The sequence below is a fragment of the Canis aureus genome, chromosome 38, assembly GCF_053574225.1.
Source record: "Canis aureus isolate CA01 chromosome 38, VMU_Caureus_v.1.0, whole genome shotgun sequence".
NCBI classification, from domain to species: Eukaryota; Metazoa; Chordata; class Mammalia; order Carnivora; family Canidae; genus Canis; species Canis aureus.
In genome coordinates this window covers 21,514,858-21,532,901 of record NC_135648.1, presented here as the reverse complement: position 1 = coordinate 21,532,901, position 18,044 = coordinate 21,514,858, and the positions used below count along the sequence as shown (strand labels likewise).

The 18,044-nt window shown below is 46.4% G+C and overlaps 1 protein-coding gene and 2 long non-coding RNA genes across 5 annotated transcripts in view; 1 reads left to right on the top strand and 2 right to left on the bottom strand.

Moving 5' to 3' along the window:
• Window positions 1-3,895, bottom strand: part of AVPR1B (arginine vasopressin receptor 1B) — a 12,086-nt gene extending 8,191 nt beyond the window's left edge. Inside the window, exon 1 of the mRNA XM_077886661.1 lies at window positions 2,410-3,895. Within this exon, the coding sequence (XP_077742787.1) occupies window positions 2,410-3,349 (940 nt within the window). The 5' untranslated portion in view covers window positions 3,350-3,895. The remainder of the gene's footprint in view (window positions 1-2,409) is intronic.
• On the top strand, window positions 3,781-18,044 carry LOC144307126 (uncharacterized). Of its 3 annotated transcripts, none has more exons than XR_013374071.1 (4): window positions 3,781-3,914; window positions 4,464-4,618; window positions 10,111-10,241; window positions 17,431-18,044. It is a non-coding gene; the product is annotated as an uncharacterized LOC144307126 (long non-coding RNA). The 3 variants fall into 3 exon arrangements; XR_013374072.1 differs by lacking the exon at window positions 3,781-3,914 and adding an exon at window positions 4,007-4,148; XR_013374070.1 differs by lacking the exon at window positions 3,781-3,914 and having other exon boundaries at window positions 4,006-4,618.
• On the bottom strand, window positions 10,075-15,942 carry LOC144307127 (uncharacterized). Its single transcript, XR_013374073.1, has 4 exons — window positions 15,462-15,942; window positions 12,720-12,931; window positions 11,935-12,004; window positions 10,075-10,191 (listed from the first exon to the last, which is right to left on the bottom strand). It is a non-coding gene; the product is annotated as an uncharacterized LOC144307127 (long non-coding RNA).

Below are 18,044 nucleotides of genomic sequence, written 5' to 3'. Positions count from 1 at the left end.
AGAAGTTACTTTGGTGAAGGGGATGGTGTTCACCCTAACCACTCCATCGACACATATTCAATGCCCAGATTAGGCCGGGGACTGAGGGGATCTGCAAGTGCCTTTGCTTGGGAAACATCTGTTTGATTTGACTCCCTCTGAGCCAGGCCCAGCGCAAGGGCTGGAAATGTGGCCGGAGGAGCAGGGTCTGCAGAGGCTCCACCTCTCAGCCCTTGAGGGCAGACCCATACTGTACCCTGCAGGAACTCAGCTGACAGTTGTGGGGAGGGCAGCAGGAGCAAGGGCAAGGAGACAGGCAGGCCAACCAGAGACTCAGGGACGAGAGGCTAGGAGGCCAGCATACTATGGAGAGGAACTGAGTGTACTGGAGAGTAAGTATTTTAAAATAATGGCTCTCAGCTCAACTAGAAGGCCCTCAAAGGGCTTCCAGTTTTCTGGGAGAGCACATTGTCTGTAAGGTAACACTTCATTCCTGCTCTCCTTGCTCAGAGAGGCCATTGGTAAGTGGAAAATCACTCTATGCAGGTGAGCAGGTGAGGCACAGGTATGTACTGAGGGGCAGCCTTGTGATGATAGTGACACAGCAGGCCTGCAGGGAAGCCTGCACTGGCCTGGTGGCCAGGTCTCCATCCTCTTGTGGGTTTCTCAATGAAGGATCAAATGACTACTCACCCCTCCTCCCCCCTGCCACTGGCTAAGCTGGATTATTGAAAGTAAAGCCATGTCACAGCTAATGTTTGGACCGTGGGGATTCGAATCCTGACTCCATGTCTTACTCGTGGTGGCACTTTGGAGATGGCCCAGTTATTTCACCTCTCAGAGTCTCAGGTTACTCACACGTAAAGCAGGAGAAGGCTACCACTAAGTACCAAGGACTGGATGTGCTGCTTGGCACTAGGAAACCCTCCTCCTTTCTGTTCTGTGCTTGACTAGAACAGGGAGGTCCCTATAGTTGGTTAGAATCAATACGTTTATTGCTTAAAGGGTAATTTGCAAATAGCCTCTTGTCCAGAGGGATGTTCCAAAAAAGGAGGATAAAACAGGACTGTAATAGTTTGGTATTGTTTTCACACTTCTCTTGCAGAGTTGTGCTCAATTCATGAAGAGTCTGGCCCTACTCTCTCCAGAAAAGCAAAGTATTTGGCTTGAGTGTGTCCTAGGATAAGCAAAATGAGATTAGAAACAAAAGCATAAGGGAAGGGGGAACTACTCCCTAGAAGCTGGTAGGAATTGGTAGTCTGGATCTGCTGGTCAGCAAACTGTCAGGAAGCTTCCAGGAGAATCTATGGATAGGGCCTCCCTAGGGTAGTTACATGCGGCACCCATTGTACATCCTGGGCTATGTGCATGACAAGCACTATAGAGCACACAGTCACCCCTATTCCCAAACACTCAGATGAATTGACTTGCACTTGTCCCCATGTCCCACTCTACTTGGGAGCAGAAAAGGGTGTCTTTGAACACTACTCTTCGACATTTAGGCTGCCCAGACTCAGCCCTACCTTCCTGAGTACACACCGTCCCCAGGTGGCTAGACCATCTGGCAGTGTCTAAAACTTAGGAGGCTTCCTTCTACCTCACCGCAGAAAAATGACAATAGCAAGACCTCCCAAGTGCCACCTGGAGCATGGTGTTCATGGAAGATCCCAGGATCCCATTTTGTTTTTCACATAGGAGGAAGACCCGGCTTCTCAGGACATTCAGAGCCAGAATTCTGAACAGAGTAGGGGGTAAGGGAAAAAGACGAGATAGCAGGCCTAGGTTTTACTTTTCACTTCGCCACTCCCTAGCTGTGTGGCCCCGGGCAAGTCACATTTCCCCTCTGAGCCTTTCTTCCACATTAGCAAAATGAAAGGGCTGAACTCAAAATTTCAGAGCTGTCATGTGCCAACAAGCTAATCAGTTGGAAGTAGCTGTTGAGAAGGAGTTCAAAGTCATGCCCAGGCTCAGAAGGTAGAGGGCTGAGAGACACAGCTCTCAGCTGTGGTCACGAATTGTCATCCTGGACAATTTGAAAATTCTTTTCAATTCAGTCATTCCATGATTCTAATGCTCATCTATGCAACTGGCAGTTAATTGGTTGGCCGAATCTGTCAACAGTCGTATTTCATTAAGGCCATGTAACAATTTCAAGCGTTTATATTTATTTATTTAAATTATTTTTGAGCATTTAAATTAGGTGCCCAAAATTTAAAATATGGAAATCTTACATAAAAGATACATGGCATCTGCGGGCTGCCCGGGACTTATAGCTACCGCTTTTCACGGGGGATAGGCACCACCTTTCCTAATTCCTTCACTCATCTGCTCCCTGCCCAGCCCTGGGAAGCTGAAGAACCCTATCCTAAGCCTGCTCTTCTCCTCTCCTTGCTCTTTTCTGCCCCCACTCCCCCACAAACACACACTCGCCTTCATCAGGAGCGTTCTTGTCCCACACGGACCACATCTGGACGCTGAAGAAGGGTGCCCAGCAGGCGATGTAGGCCAACACAATGACAAAAGTCATTTTCACAGTTTGGATCTTGGCCCTGGAGATGGTGCTGATGCTGCTGACTCGGGACGGCAGCCCCCGAGTGGCTGCGGCTGGGCCAGAAGGCAAGGTCCTGTCCCAGGCCCTCCAGCCTCTTCCTTCCACCTTCCGGGCCTGCGTCTTGACTTTTAGGTTCTTACAGATCTCATGGTAGATGAGGCTGTAGCAGGCTGTGAGCATGGCCACGGGCAGGATAAAGATGGCCAGGGTGGTCCAGGTGATGTAGACCCGAGGCCCCCAAGGGAAGCGGAAGTCTGCCCAGCAGTCCAGCACCCCGGTGCCCTCGATCACTTCCCGCAAAGAAAAGATGAAGACTTGAGGCAGGCTGAGGACGGCAGCCAGCACCCAGGGAGCGGCGATGAATGGGTAGGTGGACTGACTGGGTTGCTGGAGGCTGCGCAGAGGGTGACAAACAGCCAGGTAGCGGTCCAGCGTCATGGCCAGCAGCATGTAGGTGGAGGCAAACATGCTGAGCACCTGGAGATACTTGACAGCCCGGCAGAGGAGGTCAGGGCCCTGGAAGCGGTAGGTGACGTCCCACAGCAGCTGGGGCAGCACCTGGAATAGTGCCACGCCCAGGTCAGTGAGGGCTAGGTGCAGAACAAACAGGTGCACGCGGGAGCGCTTGCGGCTTGGCTGTCCCAGGGTCAGCAGCACAGTCAGATTGCCCCCTGTCGCCAGCACCAGGACGGTGGCCAGGACTCCGATCTCCACCTTGGCCAGCTCCTCATCCCGGCCCAGCCAGGGTGTGGTGGCATTGGGGGCAGAGAAGGCGCCCCCGGGAGTGGAGCTGGCAGCCCAGGTAGGCCCAGAAGTCATGGTTGACTTTGCTGGGAGGGAAGAGGAGGAGGTAGAGAGAGGGATGGATAGTGTTGGGGGTGGGGGGGAGAGTGGAGGGCTTTGATGGGTGAATTGGAGTGGGAGGCTTCAAGGTTTTAGGAGGGGAGAAAGAAGACAATGACAGGGAGAAGGTGAAAATAGGTAGAAATGGTTAACAGGATCAGAGAGAGAAAGATAAGGAAGGAGAAGACGCTGATCACACAGTGTGGAGGTAAGACCTAGGAGCGAAGAGAAAGAGGGCTCAGGGATGGAAACAAGGTGTCAGGAAAAGAAGAATGGATGAGGCTGTGCAGGATGAAGCTTCTGGAAGGGAAAGGAGCCTGGGGAGCTGCTACTACTTCCCAATCCATTCCAAATTCACTTTCTCCCAACTTTTCTGGAAGCCGAAACCCATGTCCCTAAGCCTGCCTGGAGGCGAGGTTGGGGCCTTTGGCATCGGCTGCTGGGCTGGAAGCCCCAGGAAGCCCGCGGGGCGGGGAGCTGCGGCCAGGGGGCCCCCGAGCGCAGCCACCGGAGCGGAGCGGGTTTTATGGGCTCGCAGCAGGTGCCCAGCAGCCCCTGGGCGCGCGGGTTGGCTCGTGCAGAGGGGGGCGGAGTGAGGCTCCCGGGGCTCAGCCCGCAGGAGGACCAGAGGCTGGGGGTGGGGGCGTGGGCAGGGAGGAGGGCAGCGGGACCGCCAGCTGGGAAACAGGAGCCGCTCGCCAGGGCGTGCCAGACCCCGACTCGCAGACACAGGACCTCCCCCGCCCCGGAGCCCACGGCCTATCTCCCGAGGCAGGTGCTCACGCAGGGAGTAGGGGGGTCAGTCCCCGACGCGGGGCCCCTGAGGCTGGCCGCACTGTTGGCGTGTGCCCTGCCCCAGGCTCCCTGTTAGCTCCAGAAGGGTCCAGACTCTGCAGGGCTGGCCAGGTGGGCGAGTGGGTGCCCCCTTTGACAGCAGCCGCTGGTGGGAGACGTGGAGCCCTGAAGCAGGAAGAAAACGCGAGCCCGCGTGGAGAGGGAGGGGTGGTGAGATAGCAGGGACTGGAGCTGAGAGCCCGGGGCGCTGGGTGGGAGGGGCCCACCGGAGGAATGTCGCTGTGTGTGTCCCTAGAAGTCTCAACCCAGCAGTTAACCACGGGGGAGGCAGGATACAGGCCCAGAGAAGTGGCATGACTTGCTCTAGAAGATCACGGAACCAGGATGCTGGAGAGGCAGGGCTGGACCCTCGCAAGGAGCGTTTCCAGGAGCAGACTTGACCAACGCCCGGTATGTGAGAGACGCTGGTGCTCCAGGGGACAGATAAATCCACAAGGTGGATTATTGGAGTAGATTAGAAGTTGATTAGGAGTGACAATAGGGTCCGCCACCCTCAGAAAGCACAAGACCTATCATTGCTCAGAGGTCCTCTTGTCTCTTCCTTTAATCAAACCAGATGCCCCTTTACATTGTCACCCACCCACCCAGCAATTACCATCGCCCTGGAAGAGGGGTTGCCTCCTAAACACCTGCAAATTCATGGCCACTGCATCCCACTGCCGTGGTTCAAACACCATCTCTTCCCCAAAATACGGTAGCGTCCTCCTGCGCTCCACCTTCTTGAGGATTTTGCTCTCTATCACCGACAATTTTGTCTCTCTACTGGTTCATTCCTGTCTGCAGGCAAACAAACTCTAGCATTATCCATTAAAAAAAATGTCATAACCTTCCTCAGACACTACATCTCTACCTCCAACTTCAGCAATCTCCTCCCCTTCACAGCAAAATTTCTATAAAGGGCTGTCTAGCTGGTCTCTATTTTCTGATTCCCATTTATTTCTTGATATATTCATTAAAATTATATATATTTATAGGTTTTAAAAATATTACATATTACATAAATGATACCATACTAGAGATGGCTCTCTAGAACTTATTTTTAAAATTCTACTTGATTTTTTAGATCTTTCCATGAGGGTACATAGATCTAGTTCATTCAGTTTAATTACTGTGTGGTATTCAACCGTGTGACTATTAACACATTTAATTATCCCCAACCCTACTTTTCTCATTGAATTTATTTCCAGCTCTCTTTTTTTTCTTCTGCTATTTTTTAAATGCTACAATGAATATTCCACGTAGGCCTCCCTCTGTTCATGTGTGAAAATTTCCTTGGGTGTACATCTGGAAGTACAGGCTGGGTATTGGTATTCTTGGGTCATACAATGTATGAATTTTCAATTAGGTAGGACCATGTCCTAACTTTTATCTCTAAGTGTGTTGTATTGATTTATTCTCCCACTGGCTGCCCTGAACTTTCCCGACATCCTCACAGTCAGACTTTTCATTTTCATCAATTTGATTAGTGTGATATAGCATCTCATTTTGCTTTTATTTATTATTTCTCCGATGCCTAACTATTGGGGATATCTTTCCATATATTTATCTGTGGTTTGGGTTTCCTCTTCTGTGAATTGTTTCACATCCTCTGCACAATTTTTTATTAGGTTGTTTTTCCTACTGATTTGTAGGACTTCTCTACACATTCTGATATGAACTTTTATGTATTCTGATATGTCACAGATATTTTCCTCTATTGGCCACTTATCTTTTAACTTTGTTTTTGTTTTTTGTTTTTTTTAAGATTTATTTATTCATGAGAGACACAGAGAGAGAGAGGCAGAGGCACAGACAGAGGAGAAGCAGGCTCCATGCAGGAAGCCTGATGTGGGACTCAATCCCAGGACTCCAGGATCCTGCCCTGGGGTGAAGGCAGACACCAAACCACTGAGCCACCCAGGGATACCCCCATCTTTTAACTTTGTTTATGGGGTCATTTGTGACAGAAAAAATTTAAAATTTTATGTCATCAATACTTTCATTTATCATTTGTACTTTTTTGTCTTGTGTTCCCTATCTCAAGAACAGAGGTATTCCCTCTGTTTTTTTTTTTTCTAATGTCATATTTAGGTCTTTAATCCATCCAGAACTTATTTTTGTATATGTGTCAGGTAAGAATCTAACTTCATTTTTTTTCCCACGTGGCAAACCAATTTCTTCATTTATTGAGTAGTACATCATTTCTCAACTGTCATCTGTATAATAAACATATCAAGTTCAAAATATATATGAGCCTGTCTCTGGGATCTCTGTTCTGTTGCATTGTTTTATTTTCTTTTTTTTTTTAATTTTTTTATTTATTTATGATAGTCACAGAGGGAGAGAGAGAGGCAGAGACACAGGCAGAGGGAGAAGCAGGCTCCATGCACCAGGAGCCTGATGTGGGATTCGATCCCGGGTCTCCAGGATCGCGCCCTGGGCCAAAGGCAGGCGCCAAACCACTGCGCCACCCAGGGATCCCTATTTTCTATCCCTGCTCTAATATTTCACTATTTTAGGCACTAAAGCTTTGTATATGGTAAACTCATATATGGTAAAACTTAATATGGTAAAACTAAGTCTGACTCTCTTTCTTATTTTCAAACTGTTTTTCACAATTTTAAAATTATGAATTGAGGACAGCCGGGTGGCTCAGCAATTTAGCACCACCTTTGGCCCAGGGCATGATCCTGCAGACCCGGGATCGAGTCCCACATCGGGCTCCCTGCATGGAGCCTGCTTCTCTCTCTGCCAGTGTCTCTGTGCCTCTCTCTGTCTCTCTCTGTCTCTCATGAATAAATAAATAAAATCTTTAAATAAATAAATAAATAAATAAATAAATAAATAAATAAATAAAATTGTGAATTGATATCAGTTTGTCTGTTTTCACAAAAAAATCTGTTAAGCTTTTGGTTGGAAGCATTCAGTTTAGAGAATAACTTGGGGAGAATTCACATTTATGATTTTAATCAGATCTATTTTTATGTTCTTCTATCATGTTTTATGATTTTCCTCATAAATATCTCATCTTTTGTTAGAGTTCTTTATCTATACCTAATAGTTTCTGTTGCCACTATATACAAAATTTTGTTTTATCACATTTTCTGGTTAGTTCCCAGCATATGGAAACAATATTTATTTTTGTGTCTTGCTCTTATGTTTAGCAATTTTGCTACAAAAAATTATTAGTAAATTATTTTGGATTATCTGTGCATTTAATATTGTCTGCAAACAACAGTCATTCTTTGTCTTTTATTCCTAGTCCATTTCTTTTTTCTTGTCTTATTGTAATGGCTAAGATTCCAGTAGAAAGTTGAAGCGCAGGCATCATTGATATTTCTGCCTTTAATGAGATTGCTTCTTAAGTTTTACCATTAAGTATTATATTCATGGCAGTCCTCTTCACTTTTAATTTTTAAATATACTTATTTTTACATGTACATAGTATAAAAAGTCAAATGATTCTATAGTGATTGTTATGAAAAAAGCAATCCTTCCAAAATTGCTCTATTGTTTAACTCCCTAAAAGTAATCATTTTCTTCTATTTTAAAAGTTTTTTATTAAATTTTTTTAGCCATATAAAAGTAGAGAGACTAGTACTTCATAGGAGAACATAGTTGTTCCTCTTTCCTTTTTGCAGTTGCTTGTCACTCCAATTTGTGGACCTACCATACTTTATTCATCCAATCCCTTTTGATGGGGACTTTGATTGTATCCAGTCTTGCTATTACATATAGTGCTTCAAAAAATTGCCTTGTATATATTTCTTTCTATATTTTGCCAGTGTATCTCTGTGGTAGGCTTCTAGAAATGAGATTGCTGGGTTAAACATTAACAGTTTTACTATATATTGCCAAATTCTCTTCTCCAGGGATTGGGCCAAATGCAAGTTGGCCCAACTTGCATTCCCACTAGGAATGTATGAGGGTACCTGTTTCTTTATAGTCTTGCCAAGAGTGTGTTCTTAAATTTTGGATTTTTGCCAATCTGATAAGATAAAAATAGTATCTCAGTATAGTTTTAATTTGTGTCTTTTATTATGAGTGACGTTAAGCACCATAAGGTCAAAAGCTGTTCTTTTTTTTAAGATGTATTTATTTTATTTGAGAGAGAGAGTGAGAGAGACCATGCACAAGTAAGGGAAAGGGCGGAGGAAGAGGAAGAGAAGCAGACTCCCTGTTAAGCACAGAGGACTGGAGCAAGACTCAATCTCATGATGCTGAGATCATGACATGAGCTGAAATCAAAAGTCAGCCGCTCAACCGATCCACCAAGTGCCCCTGTCAAGAACCATTCTTATTTCTTTTTCTAATGATTACTGATATCTCTAATGAATTTTTCTGTGATTATTGGTCTTTTTGTTTTCTCCGTTGGAAACTTTACATCCTTTGGTAATGAACCCTTATCTGACATTTAAATTGGAAATACTTTTTCTCATTTTGTCATTGATCCCTTTACTTGGTTTATGGTATTTCTTGGCAGAGGCCACCCTTTTAAACTTATTATTAGATTTATTTGCTATCAACTTTCATATTTCTAAATAACAAAATACACCGTTCCTTCTTCAGCTTTGGGTTTTAAGCATTACCTATTGGTCTTCCCTTAGGTAGGTGAGCATATAGTACCCTTTTAACACAGACTTGCCACTCACATACATACTTACTATATTCCCATCTTCCCGATGTAGTAATGGGAACAGTGACTTGTGGGTGCCCACTGGAAACTGACCTTGCATAAATTGAAAGTTGAATCTTTAAGGAATCATAAAGACTTGTAAAGCCTTCTACCAAAAATATTTTAAAATTAAAAAAGACATGATTTGTCCTCAAATAATTTAACCTAATCCTTTACAAAAGGATTTGCTTCCTTGGATTTGAATGTTGGTTTCTGTATTACTAACTAGTAGACTAAGATACAGAGAAATTAAAATCAGAATTGGTAAGTGTCACTTCAATTAAAGAAGAAAGAACTGTTCTATTTCCATACATTCATCTTGAACACAGCATTTTCAGGAATAGAGCTATCGGGATCCCTGGGTGGCGCAGCGGTTTGGCGCCTGCCTTTGGCCCGGGGCGCGATCCTGGAGACCCGGGATCGAATCCCACATCGGGCTCCTGGTGCGTGGAGCCTGCTTCTCCCTCTGCCTGTGTCTCTGCCTCTCTCTCTTTCTCTCTGTGTGACTATCATAAATAAATAAAAATTAAAAAAAAAAAAAAGGAATAGAGCTATCATGAGAAAGGAAATTTGTTTCTTAGAATATATATTTGACAGTATTTCTTCTCTAAATAATCTTCCATTTTGGCCAAAAGGGTGAACTCAAAACCCTTCCTGCATTATTACTAGCCAGTGAAGTGTGGGGCATGTGTCCCTCTTATGTGACACCATGACCTGGGCAGAAGTAAATGGATAAGGCCATTTCTCTCCTGCAGTTTCTGGGTGCCTGGACTGGGGGCGGGGGGTCTCTCCTGGGTTGGGACTCAGAACACATTGAGTTACTTGCCAGAGCTGGGATTTCATAGAGATGCCTGGTCCCTTCTCATCATACTTGTCATCTACCAGGCCCTCACCTTTCTGCCTGCCTGGGTAACCCTTGATTCACAATCCCATAAACATCTAGATGGAGGAAGTGGTCTGGGGAAGATGGGCCATTACTGGGACTAATGCATCTTTTACAGCCGGGAGCAGGCCTTGCTGTTGCCACTGTCTTCTGTTAAGTTTGATTAACTCCGAGATTGATGGAGAGCCGATGAGTAAAAGGAGTACATATAGAGGACAGGATGACAGACTAAGCAGTATTGATTTCAAGGACTCCCAGAAAGTCTCTAGTTGTTCCTCTTGCCATAAAATAGCTTGTACAATCACAGAATGTTGGAGTTGAAAGGGAATTTATTTTTTGTTTCAGAACCAAGAGGCTGAAAAGTGATGGAAAGGACCTCAAAGACTATCAAGTTCCATCCTCCCATTTTCCGGAAGAAAGTCCAACCTGAAAGCCAAAGATGCAAGTGAGGGTCTCAACACCACATGGCTATGAAGGTGAGAGTCAGGACCCAAGCCCACTCATGTGCTCTTTTCCCCATCTTTTCCTCAGAGCAGTGATTCTCCACTCTGGCTGCATATGAGAATCTCCTGAACAAAGTAAAATGCCTAGGGCTCATCCACAAAGATCGCATCCACTGCTGTGAGGCAAAAGTTTCAGCATTGAAACTAAAAGGCCAACTCCGTGCTTGGTGTATACTAGAAGCTCAATAAACTTGTTGAATGTGAATTCACAATTTAATGGGCACAGATGTGTAAATGAAATATCCCTGCCAGTTAATGTTCCTTCATTTTTTTTACTTTACTTTAGAAATGTTTAAATATTCACAAAAGTAGAGAGAGGGGTATAATGGTTTGCATGGTATATAATCTGACTTTTGACAGGTTTTCTGGAGAGTAGAGGGAAGGAGTGACTCTAATGCCACTGAGAATTCCAACAGCCCTACTAGGCCAGACTCAAGTTACCTGTGTGCAGCATCTTTGGGAACCTCTCAGACCACATCCCACTGAACATGTGGCTGTGAGAGGTACAGGTGTGGGGATCCAGTGCCCGGACATCCTGGCAGTCAGAAACCTCGAAGGTAGCTAAAAATGAGTGGCCCTTCATATGATCCAGTGCTACCCTTGCCTGGCCCCAGGGCAGAGCTTAGCTGCAAGGGAAGAGAGGCCTACTTAGTGCTGGATGGTATCCCAGGTGCTGGGATTGAGTCTCCAAAGGGTGCCTGGCTTTCTGGCATGGCTCTTAGAACAGCAGATGACTCTGTCATGCTCAAATAATACCGCCCTTGACTCCCTTTGCAGGTTGGTTGACACTTCTCCTATTAGTTATCATCAGTTCATGAGAAAGCTTTAGTTTTTCTTTTAAGCTCATTGTAGCTCTCAGATCTCCACTAAGTTTTCCTGGAATTTAATAAAATGGTGGCGATGACTCCCAGAGAATCAAGAGCACAGCATAGCTTTCTAGTTTCTGGGAAAGGTGGTTCCCCTCTGACTTAGTAGGCCTGACTGCTTGAGGCTAGGAGCCCTGGAGGGAGCAGCCCTGGGGGTGGGGACAGGAGTGGGGAGGGGTACAGCTGCTGAGTCCCAGAGGCAGGGACTGTGGAGAACAGCTGCTAAATGCCATTTGCTTCTCCGGTGCTCCCCTTGCCCTGCCCCAGAGAAATAGCATCAAGATGTATCGTTAAGAAGTCCGATGTACCTGCCCCACCACCCGCTTCAGCTCACATGCAAGAGGGGGGTTTGCGCTCATAGCCCTCACAAGCCTATTTCCAGCCATCTGCACTGTTTTCCCCCATCCTTCTTGCCCCACCCTCCTACCATGTTCCCTGGGTACTACCACCAGGCCCAGCACCCCAAGTACCCCCACAGCTAGTTTTACTGCCTAGGTTGGGCCGGTGGATGGGTAGATAGTAGCCCACATTAGAGACACTCCTCTCCATTTTTCTTCTCACTCATCAACACTTCCTAATTCTGTGCCCCACCGGGAGGTGGCCAGTCAGGGAGCCCATTCATGTTGCTAATGTGTACAGGTAGGTCGTGTGAAAGGGCCAAGGGGTCTATTATTCACCCTCCATGACAGTATCCCCAGCTCTTACCACGTTCTTGGCACGTGGTAGGTGCTCAATAAACACCTGCTGGAAAGATGCATCAGGAAAGATCATTGGCTTCGAAGCTGGGAAACTTGACTCACCTCTTGTTACTGTCAGGAGTTTGGCGCTGTGCCCATGATGAGGTCACCTCCTCACTCTGGCGTCAGTTTCCTGTCATGTAAGGTAGTTGAATTGGTTGAACTTGAGGGTACCTGCAGGGCGTCTTTTTTTTTTTTAAGATTTTATTTATTTATTTATGAGAGACACACAGAGAGAGGCAGAGCCACAGGCAGAGGAAGAAGCAGGCTCCCCACAGGGAGCCCAGTGTAGGACTCGATCCCAGGACCCCGGGATCATGACCTGAACTGAAGACAGATGCTAATCTGCGGAGCCACCCAAGTGCCCTACTGAGCCACCCAGGTGTCCCACCTCCAGGGCCTCTTTTATGACTCTCTGGTAGGACAATTCCACCCTCTCCTGACCCATGCTGAGCTATTCCAGCTAAATATTACCCATCTCAGGACGGAGATAAGTTATCAGGAGATAACTTACTTTTAAAACAGACCATCTGAACAACAGTACCTAACCCAAGAAGGAGCTCTGATTCTGAAAATTCAGAGCTGAGGAGGTCAGGAAATTCAAAGTCATGATGAGCCAGATTAGTTCTGTGGGGACAGATCCTGAGCCTGCGTCCCCATCAGCCCCTGGTTTCGGCAGCGGCCCCACAGAGGACAATCTGCATGTCACACAGCGGCACCAGACTGCAGGCTGTTGTGGGAACTTGGGGCAACAGAACTCATCCTGAGAGGCCGTGCCACCCCACAAGATGCCTCCCACCTTGACCCTCACCGGTGTCCCCTTCCCAGAATCAGACCTAAATTCATACCTAGATCGAACATATTTCACTTTGGTCACCATTGAGGCAGAGCTGAAGGAAAAACTGCAAGAAGCAGAACGAGCATTTAGCAGAGCTCGACACCGGGCCAGGGTGACCGGGACGTGACCGGGACGGAGTCCGAGCTTACGGACATCACACGGGGTGTGCGGTGGGCGTCCAGGCCATCTTCTCCAGATGCGGGGGAGCAGGTGGTTCAGCTGCTAACGAAACGAGCACAAGAGCCCCAAGCTGACATCCTGGCCTCTCGAAGCCCCCTCTAATGAGCCCCCTTTTCTGTTGCCTGATTATTTATTCTGAAACACGGTTCCCATCACGACCTTTCCCCATGCACATAGCCACATGGTTTCTGGCTTATTAAATCACATCAAATTTCTTAAGCCTGGCCCCTGATGCTGTTGTTTGTGAGCCTTCTGCTTTGCTAAGGCTGGTTTTCCATGGCATTTCCCGTCCACACTGCTGCCCACGCCTTGTCCCACACCTTGGCTTTGACGTTCTCCTCACTTGAAGATGCTTTCCCCCGCCCCCCTCGATTTACCCGAATCCTGCCAGCTTTCAGGGCTCCCCTTGCCCACAGCTCTGAACTGCACAGCTCTGAACTCATCCAAGGAGGAAAGGGTGACCATCAGTGTGCATGCGAGCCTCTCAAAGCAGCAGAGCACAGTGGGCCCCAAAAGCAGCTAGGCAGGGATCCTCAGGAGAGGAATATTTATGAAGTAGAAGAGTGAGAACACAGAGCAGAGGCCACTCTGGCTGGGCACCTTATAACAAATCCTAGCACTCAGTGGGGTGACTTTGGAAGCAAAACAGGGAAGTCAGCACGTCCACTTGGAGGCAGGAATGACACCCTTGTCATGCAACCAAGCCTGTCAGTCCTGTGACAGGAGAACCTGTAAGGAGTGGAGGACAGCAGGAATGAGTGAAGGAGGGTGGGCAGAGATGCCAGCCAGGATCTGGGAGCCACTTGGTGAGCATGGGGAATCCCAGAGAGGGAACTTCACCAGGTGGCCAGAAGGACTGCAGTTCTGCAGTTCAGGAGTATAGGTGAGGAGGACCCCCAAGGTGAGCAGAGATTTCAAGCCTGGGATTACAGCAATTTTGCTGATGGGTAGTCTGAGCCAGGGAGTTGTTTTTATTTCTGAGCTTGTAACGTTGATTGATCAATGAAACGGAATCAGTGCCTGAGGCGGTGTCAGTTACCTTTAAAGACTCATCTTTGGCTGGTAATGACATGAATAGATCATAGAGCCCCCAACATTTAAGGCCTGTTGGGATATTCATACCTATGCCAGAAAAAGTCAGTCCATGAGCTCTTGGGACCAGAAGGGTCATTTCCTACCCCTTTAGGGAGCACCTTTAGACTGAGCTTTTCTTCCCTCTTTAGGCTCTTTCTCCTTTTGGAGCTTCATTACAAACGTGCCTGATGGTTGACTCTGGAATAAGTGGTTATGTTTCATGCCGTTTTTTTTCTTTTTTTTAAAATATTTTATTTATTTATTCATGAGAGACACAGAGAGAGAGGCAGAGACATAGGCAGAAGGAGAAGCAGGCTCCATGTGGGGAGCCCGATGTGGGACTTGATCCCAGGACCCCGGGATCACGACCTGAACCGAAGGCAGACACTCAACCATGGAGCCACCCAGGTGTCCCTAATACCCTGTTTTTTTTTTGTTGTTGTTTTTTGTTTTTTTTTCCTAACTGCCTTTCCTTGAGTCATTGTGATGTCATGGAAGGTAGGCAGGTAATTTCCTTATCTATGAAATGGGGACACTTAATACCCATTTGCAGGTTATTAAGGATTATATGTGCACGGTGCCTACCAAGGCTCAGTACATAGTAACTGCTCAATGAAACACACACTGTATTATTTTTTAATGTTGTTGCTGCTCTCTGCTGCACCTTCCGGCTCTGGCTCTCTTTTCTCTTTTTAGAAAGTGAACATTCAGGAATGCCTGGGTGGCTCGGTAGTTGACTGCCTGCCTTCAGCCCAGGGTGTGATCCTGGAGTCCAGGGATCGGGTCCCACGTCAGGCTCCCTGCATGGAACCTGCTTCTCCCTCTGCCTGTGTCTCTGCCTCTCTGTGTGTGTGTCTCTCGTGAATAAATAAATAAAATTAAAAAAAAAAAAAGAAAGTGAACATTCAGATGGGAAATTAGGGCCTAAAATATATTTCCATCAACTATAGCTACTTTTGGCATTGTGCAGTGGAGGGGCAAATAATGGTGGGGCAGGCAAAGATGGGAAAGACTTAACGGCCAGACATCACTGACAACACCGTTTGCCTCTGCAGTACCACCTTTCTAACCCCCCAGGGGTGCAGTGGAAGCCATTGAGATGCCCCTTCCTCCTTTTTTCTTCTCTGAATATTTTTAAAAATCACTTCAGCATGAGATTAATCAATACTCTACTAGATTCTGGGGTGAAGGAAAGGGGAAGAAAATCTTTTGGGGGCACCTGGGTGGCTCAGTCAGTTAAGCATCTGCCTTCAGCTCAGCTCATGATCTCGGGAGCCCTGGGATCCAGCCGCATTGGACTTCCTGCTCAGCAGGGAGTTTGCTTCTCCCTCTCCCTCTGCCTTACGCCCTGCTTGTGCCTGTGTACTCTCCCCTCTTTCTTTTTCATAAGTAAATAAAAATTTTTGTAAAAAGAAAAGAAAATCTTTTCAGGGCAGATAAAGTACAGACAAATTCATTTCAGAATGACTCAACTTTTATCCATTTATTAGGTCCTTACCAGATTTAGAAGATAACGCTTCTCAGTTTGTAGTGTAGTCTATAGACCTCTGGCACCACAGCCTTCTGGGGGGACGTGCCTGGAAATATAAGGTGGATTCCCAACTTCATCCTGGTCCTACTAGATGAGAGTCTTTGGAGATGAGAAGCAGGCAGTCACATTTGGAATAAGTTCCCCATCAAAGTCTGAGAGGCACCACGACATAGGAAATATAAAGAAGTGTAGTTTATGCCTTAGGCAGCTTGCCATGAAGGTGGAAATGACCAAAAAGCAGGAAGGTAATATAATCACTGTGTGTTTTAGAAAGATTATTCTGGCAGCAGTGCACAGGATGGCCCTGCGAGGGGTGTTAGAAGCAGGAGGTCTATTCAGAGGTGTTGGCAGTAAGCCTAGCTGGAGATAAGGGCAGGGGTGCTGCAGAGGAGGGACAGATGCCACATGTCAGCCCTCGTCATAGATGTGAGTTTTTTTTTATGGCAGGTGGTCACCAATTCCTTTTGGTTGCTGGAAAGCTGTAGATGACAAACATATAAAAATAGTCCAAAAAAACACCAATTCCATTTATGCTAGCAGAGGCCCCAAGCCCTGAAAAGATGACGGTCTGGCTTCTCTGGGTGTAATCCAAAATAAAACCACACTGAAGGTTCACATGGCTGCTGACATTTTAAAAACTTTCTAGATTCTCCAGTTGTAGCTTTCTGGACACATTCATTAGAGCTGTGCTTCTCTTCTCTTTTTGGTTTCTGCTTTGCTGGGCCCTAAGTATGGGCTTAGTCTTTCTATGAGGTTATCAGAACCAGCAAGGGAGGCAGGCTAGGAGGGAGCAAGTCAGGAAGTACTTTGGGAGGGGTGGGTGGTGGTGAGCTTTGAGGCCGATTTAACATGGAATGATGAACATGGGCTAAAAGCAAGAATGAGGAAACTCATTGTGGGAGGTGAGATGACCTAGCTGAGGAACTGCAGCTTCTGGATAGAGCTGAACTGTTCTAGAATCTAGAAATTGAGCTGGGTGAAAAATGGGAGCATTCTTCCAGAGTGGGGACAGGCTGTCTCTGATCTTGAGTTCCACTCCTGTCAGCATGGGTGCACGGGCTCTGAGACCTCAGAGAACTGTGCCTCTGAACTCAGGGGAAAGGTCAGAAAAAGCCACAGGCTAAAATGAAACCAAATGAGCTACTGAAAATGCACACTTGGCCATCTTTAGACATTGTCTTAGGCCATGCAATGAGCCTGAGTTGGAGACCCAAATACACAGTATCTATAAGTATTTATCTATCTTACTAATATTTAAAGGGCCCTGCTAAGTTCTTTTTAAAAAAAAAGATTTTATTTATTTATTCGAGAGAGAGAGAGTGTGCGCATGAGCACAGGGGGGGAGGGGCAGAGGGAGAAACAGACTCCCAGCTGGGCAGGGGGTGCGCCCTTGGGCTCGATCCCAGGACCTCAGGATCATGACCTAAGCTGAAGGCAGACGCATAACCGACTGAGCCATCGAGGTGCCCCAGCCCTGTTACGTTCTATAGTTAAAAAACAACAAAAATCTGCCTGGTTTTTTTCTGCCTATTTTATTTTTTAAAACTAGTATTTTCTAAAACATTTAATCATGGGATCCTTTAATCATCCAAGACAGAAGTTTCAAACTGACTGCCTGACTGAATCTGGCCCTGGTATGTTTTGTTTATTTGGTGGAGCATTTGCAAAAAAATTTAAACTGATTGCTGCCATTAAAAAATCAGGTGATTTCACCTAAAAACCCAGATTCCCAACTTCTCTTGAAAAAAATCAGATCTGGTCATTTCAGGACCTCATCCCCATGCGGCTACCCACCTGCTGGAGCTGAGCGCTGATCATTTTGAGAAGGGACATGCCCCCTTCTGTTTGCCAGAGTCCCCAGGGCTCACCATCATCCCCTCACGCCCCTGAGCATCAGCTGCCATTTATCCTCACATCTGTGCTATTTTTTTCTTAGGAAAGAGCGCTAAGAAGCATATTTATACTGAAGCTCCGATTGAAGTTGTTCTTTTATCCAGCCTGCGTCACTCCTTTGTACGCACACCTGGCCCTGTGACACTAAGTTGGGAGCCCTGTTCTAACCTCTGTTATCATCACACAGCACCAGAGGGAGAGGAGGGCTGCCAGGCTGCATTTGCAACCAGTCCCTCTGTGCATCGGTACAGAAAGGCCAGAACTATGAGAGGATAAGAAGCATGGCATCGAGAACATGGTCAATAATATTGGAATAACCTTGAATGGTGACAGATGGTGGCCACACTTACCGTGGTCAGCATTTCATAGTGTATAGAATTGTCTATACTGTGTTGTACACCCTGAAACTAATATACAATGTGTCAACTATACTTCAATTAATTTTTTTAATTAAAAAAATGCTAGAACTGGTGCATTAGAGACCCTTGGGCAGGGAGTTTCCCAGATGGTCATTAAGTCATCTACCCCCCACCTAGAATCTCAAGACAACCTCAGGAAAGTACAATTGAGATGAACAAAGCTGTAATCTTCCGAGATGTGTTATATGGCTACCAAACAAATAGGTGTTTAGAAAGAAGCATATTGTGAAAAGAGTCC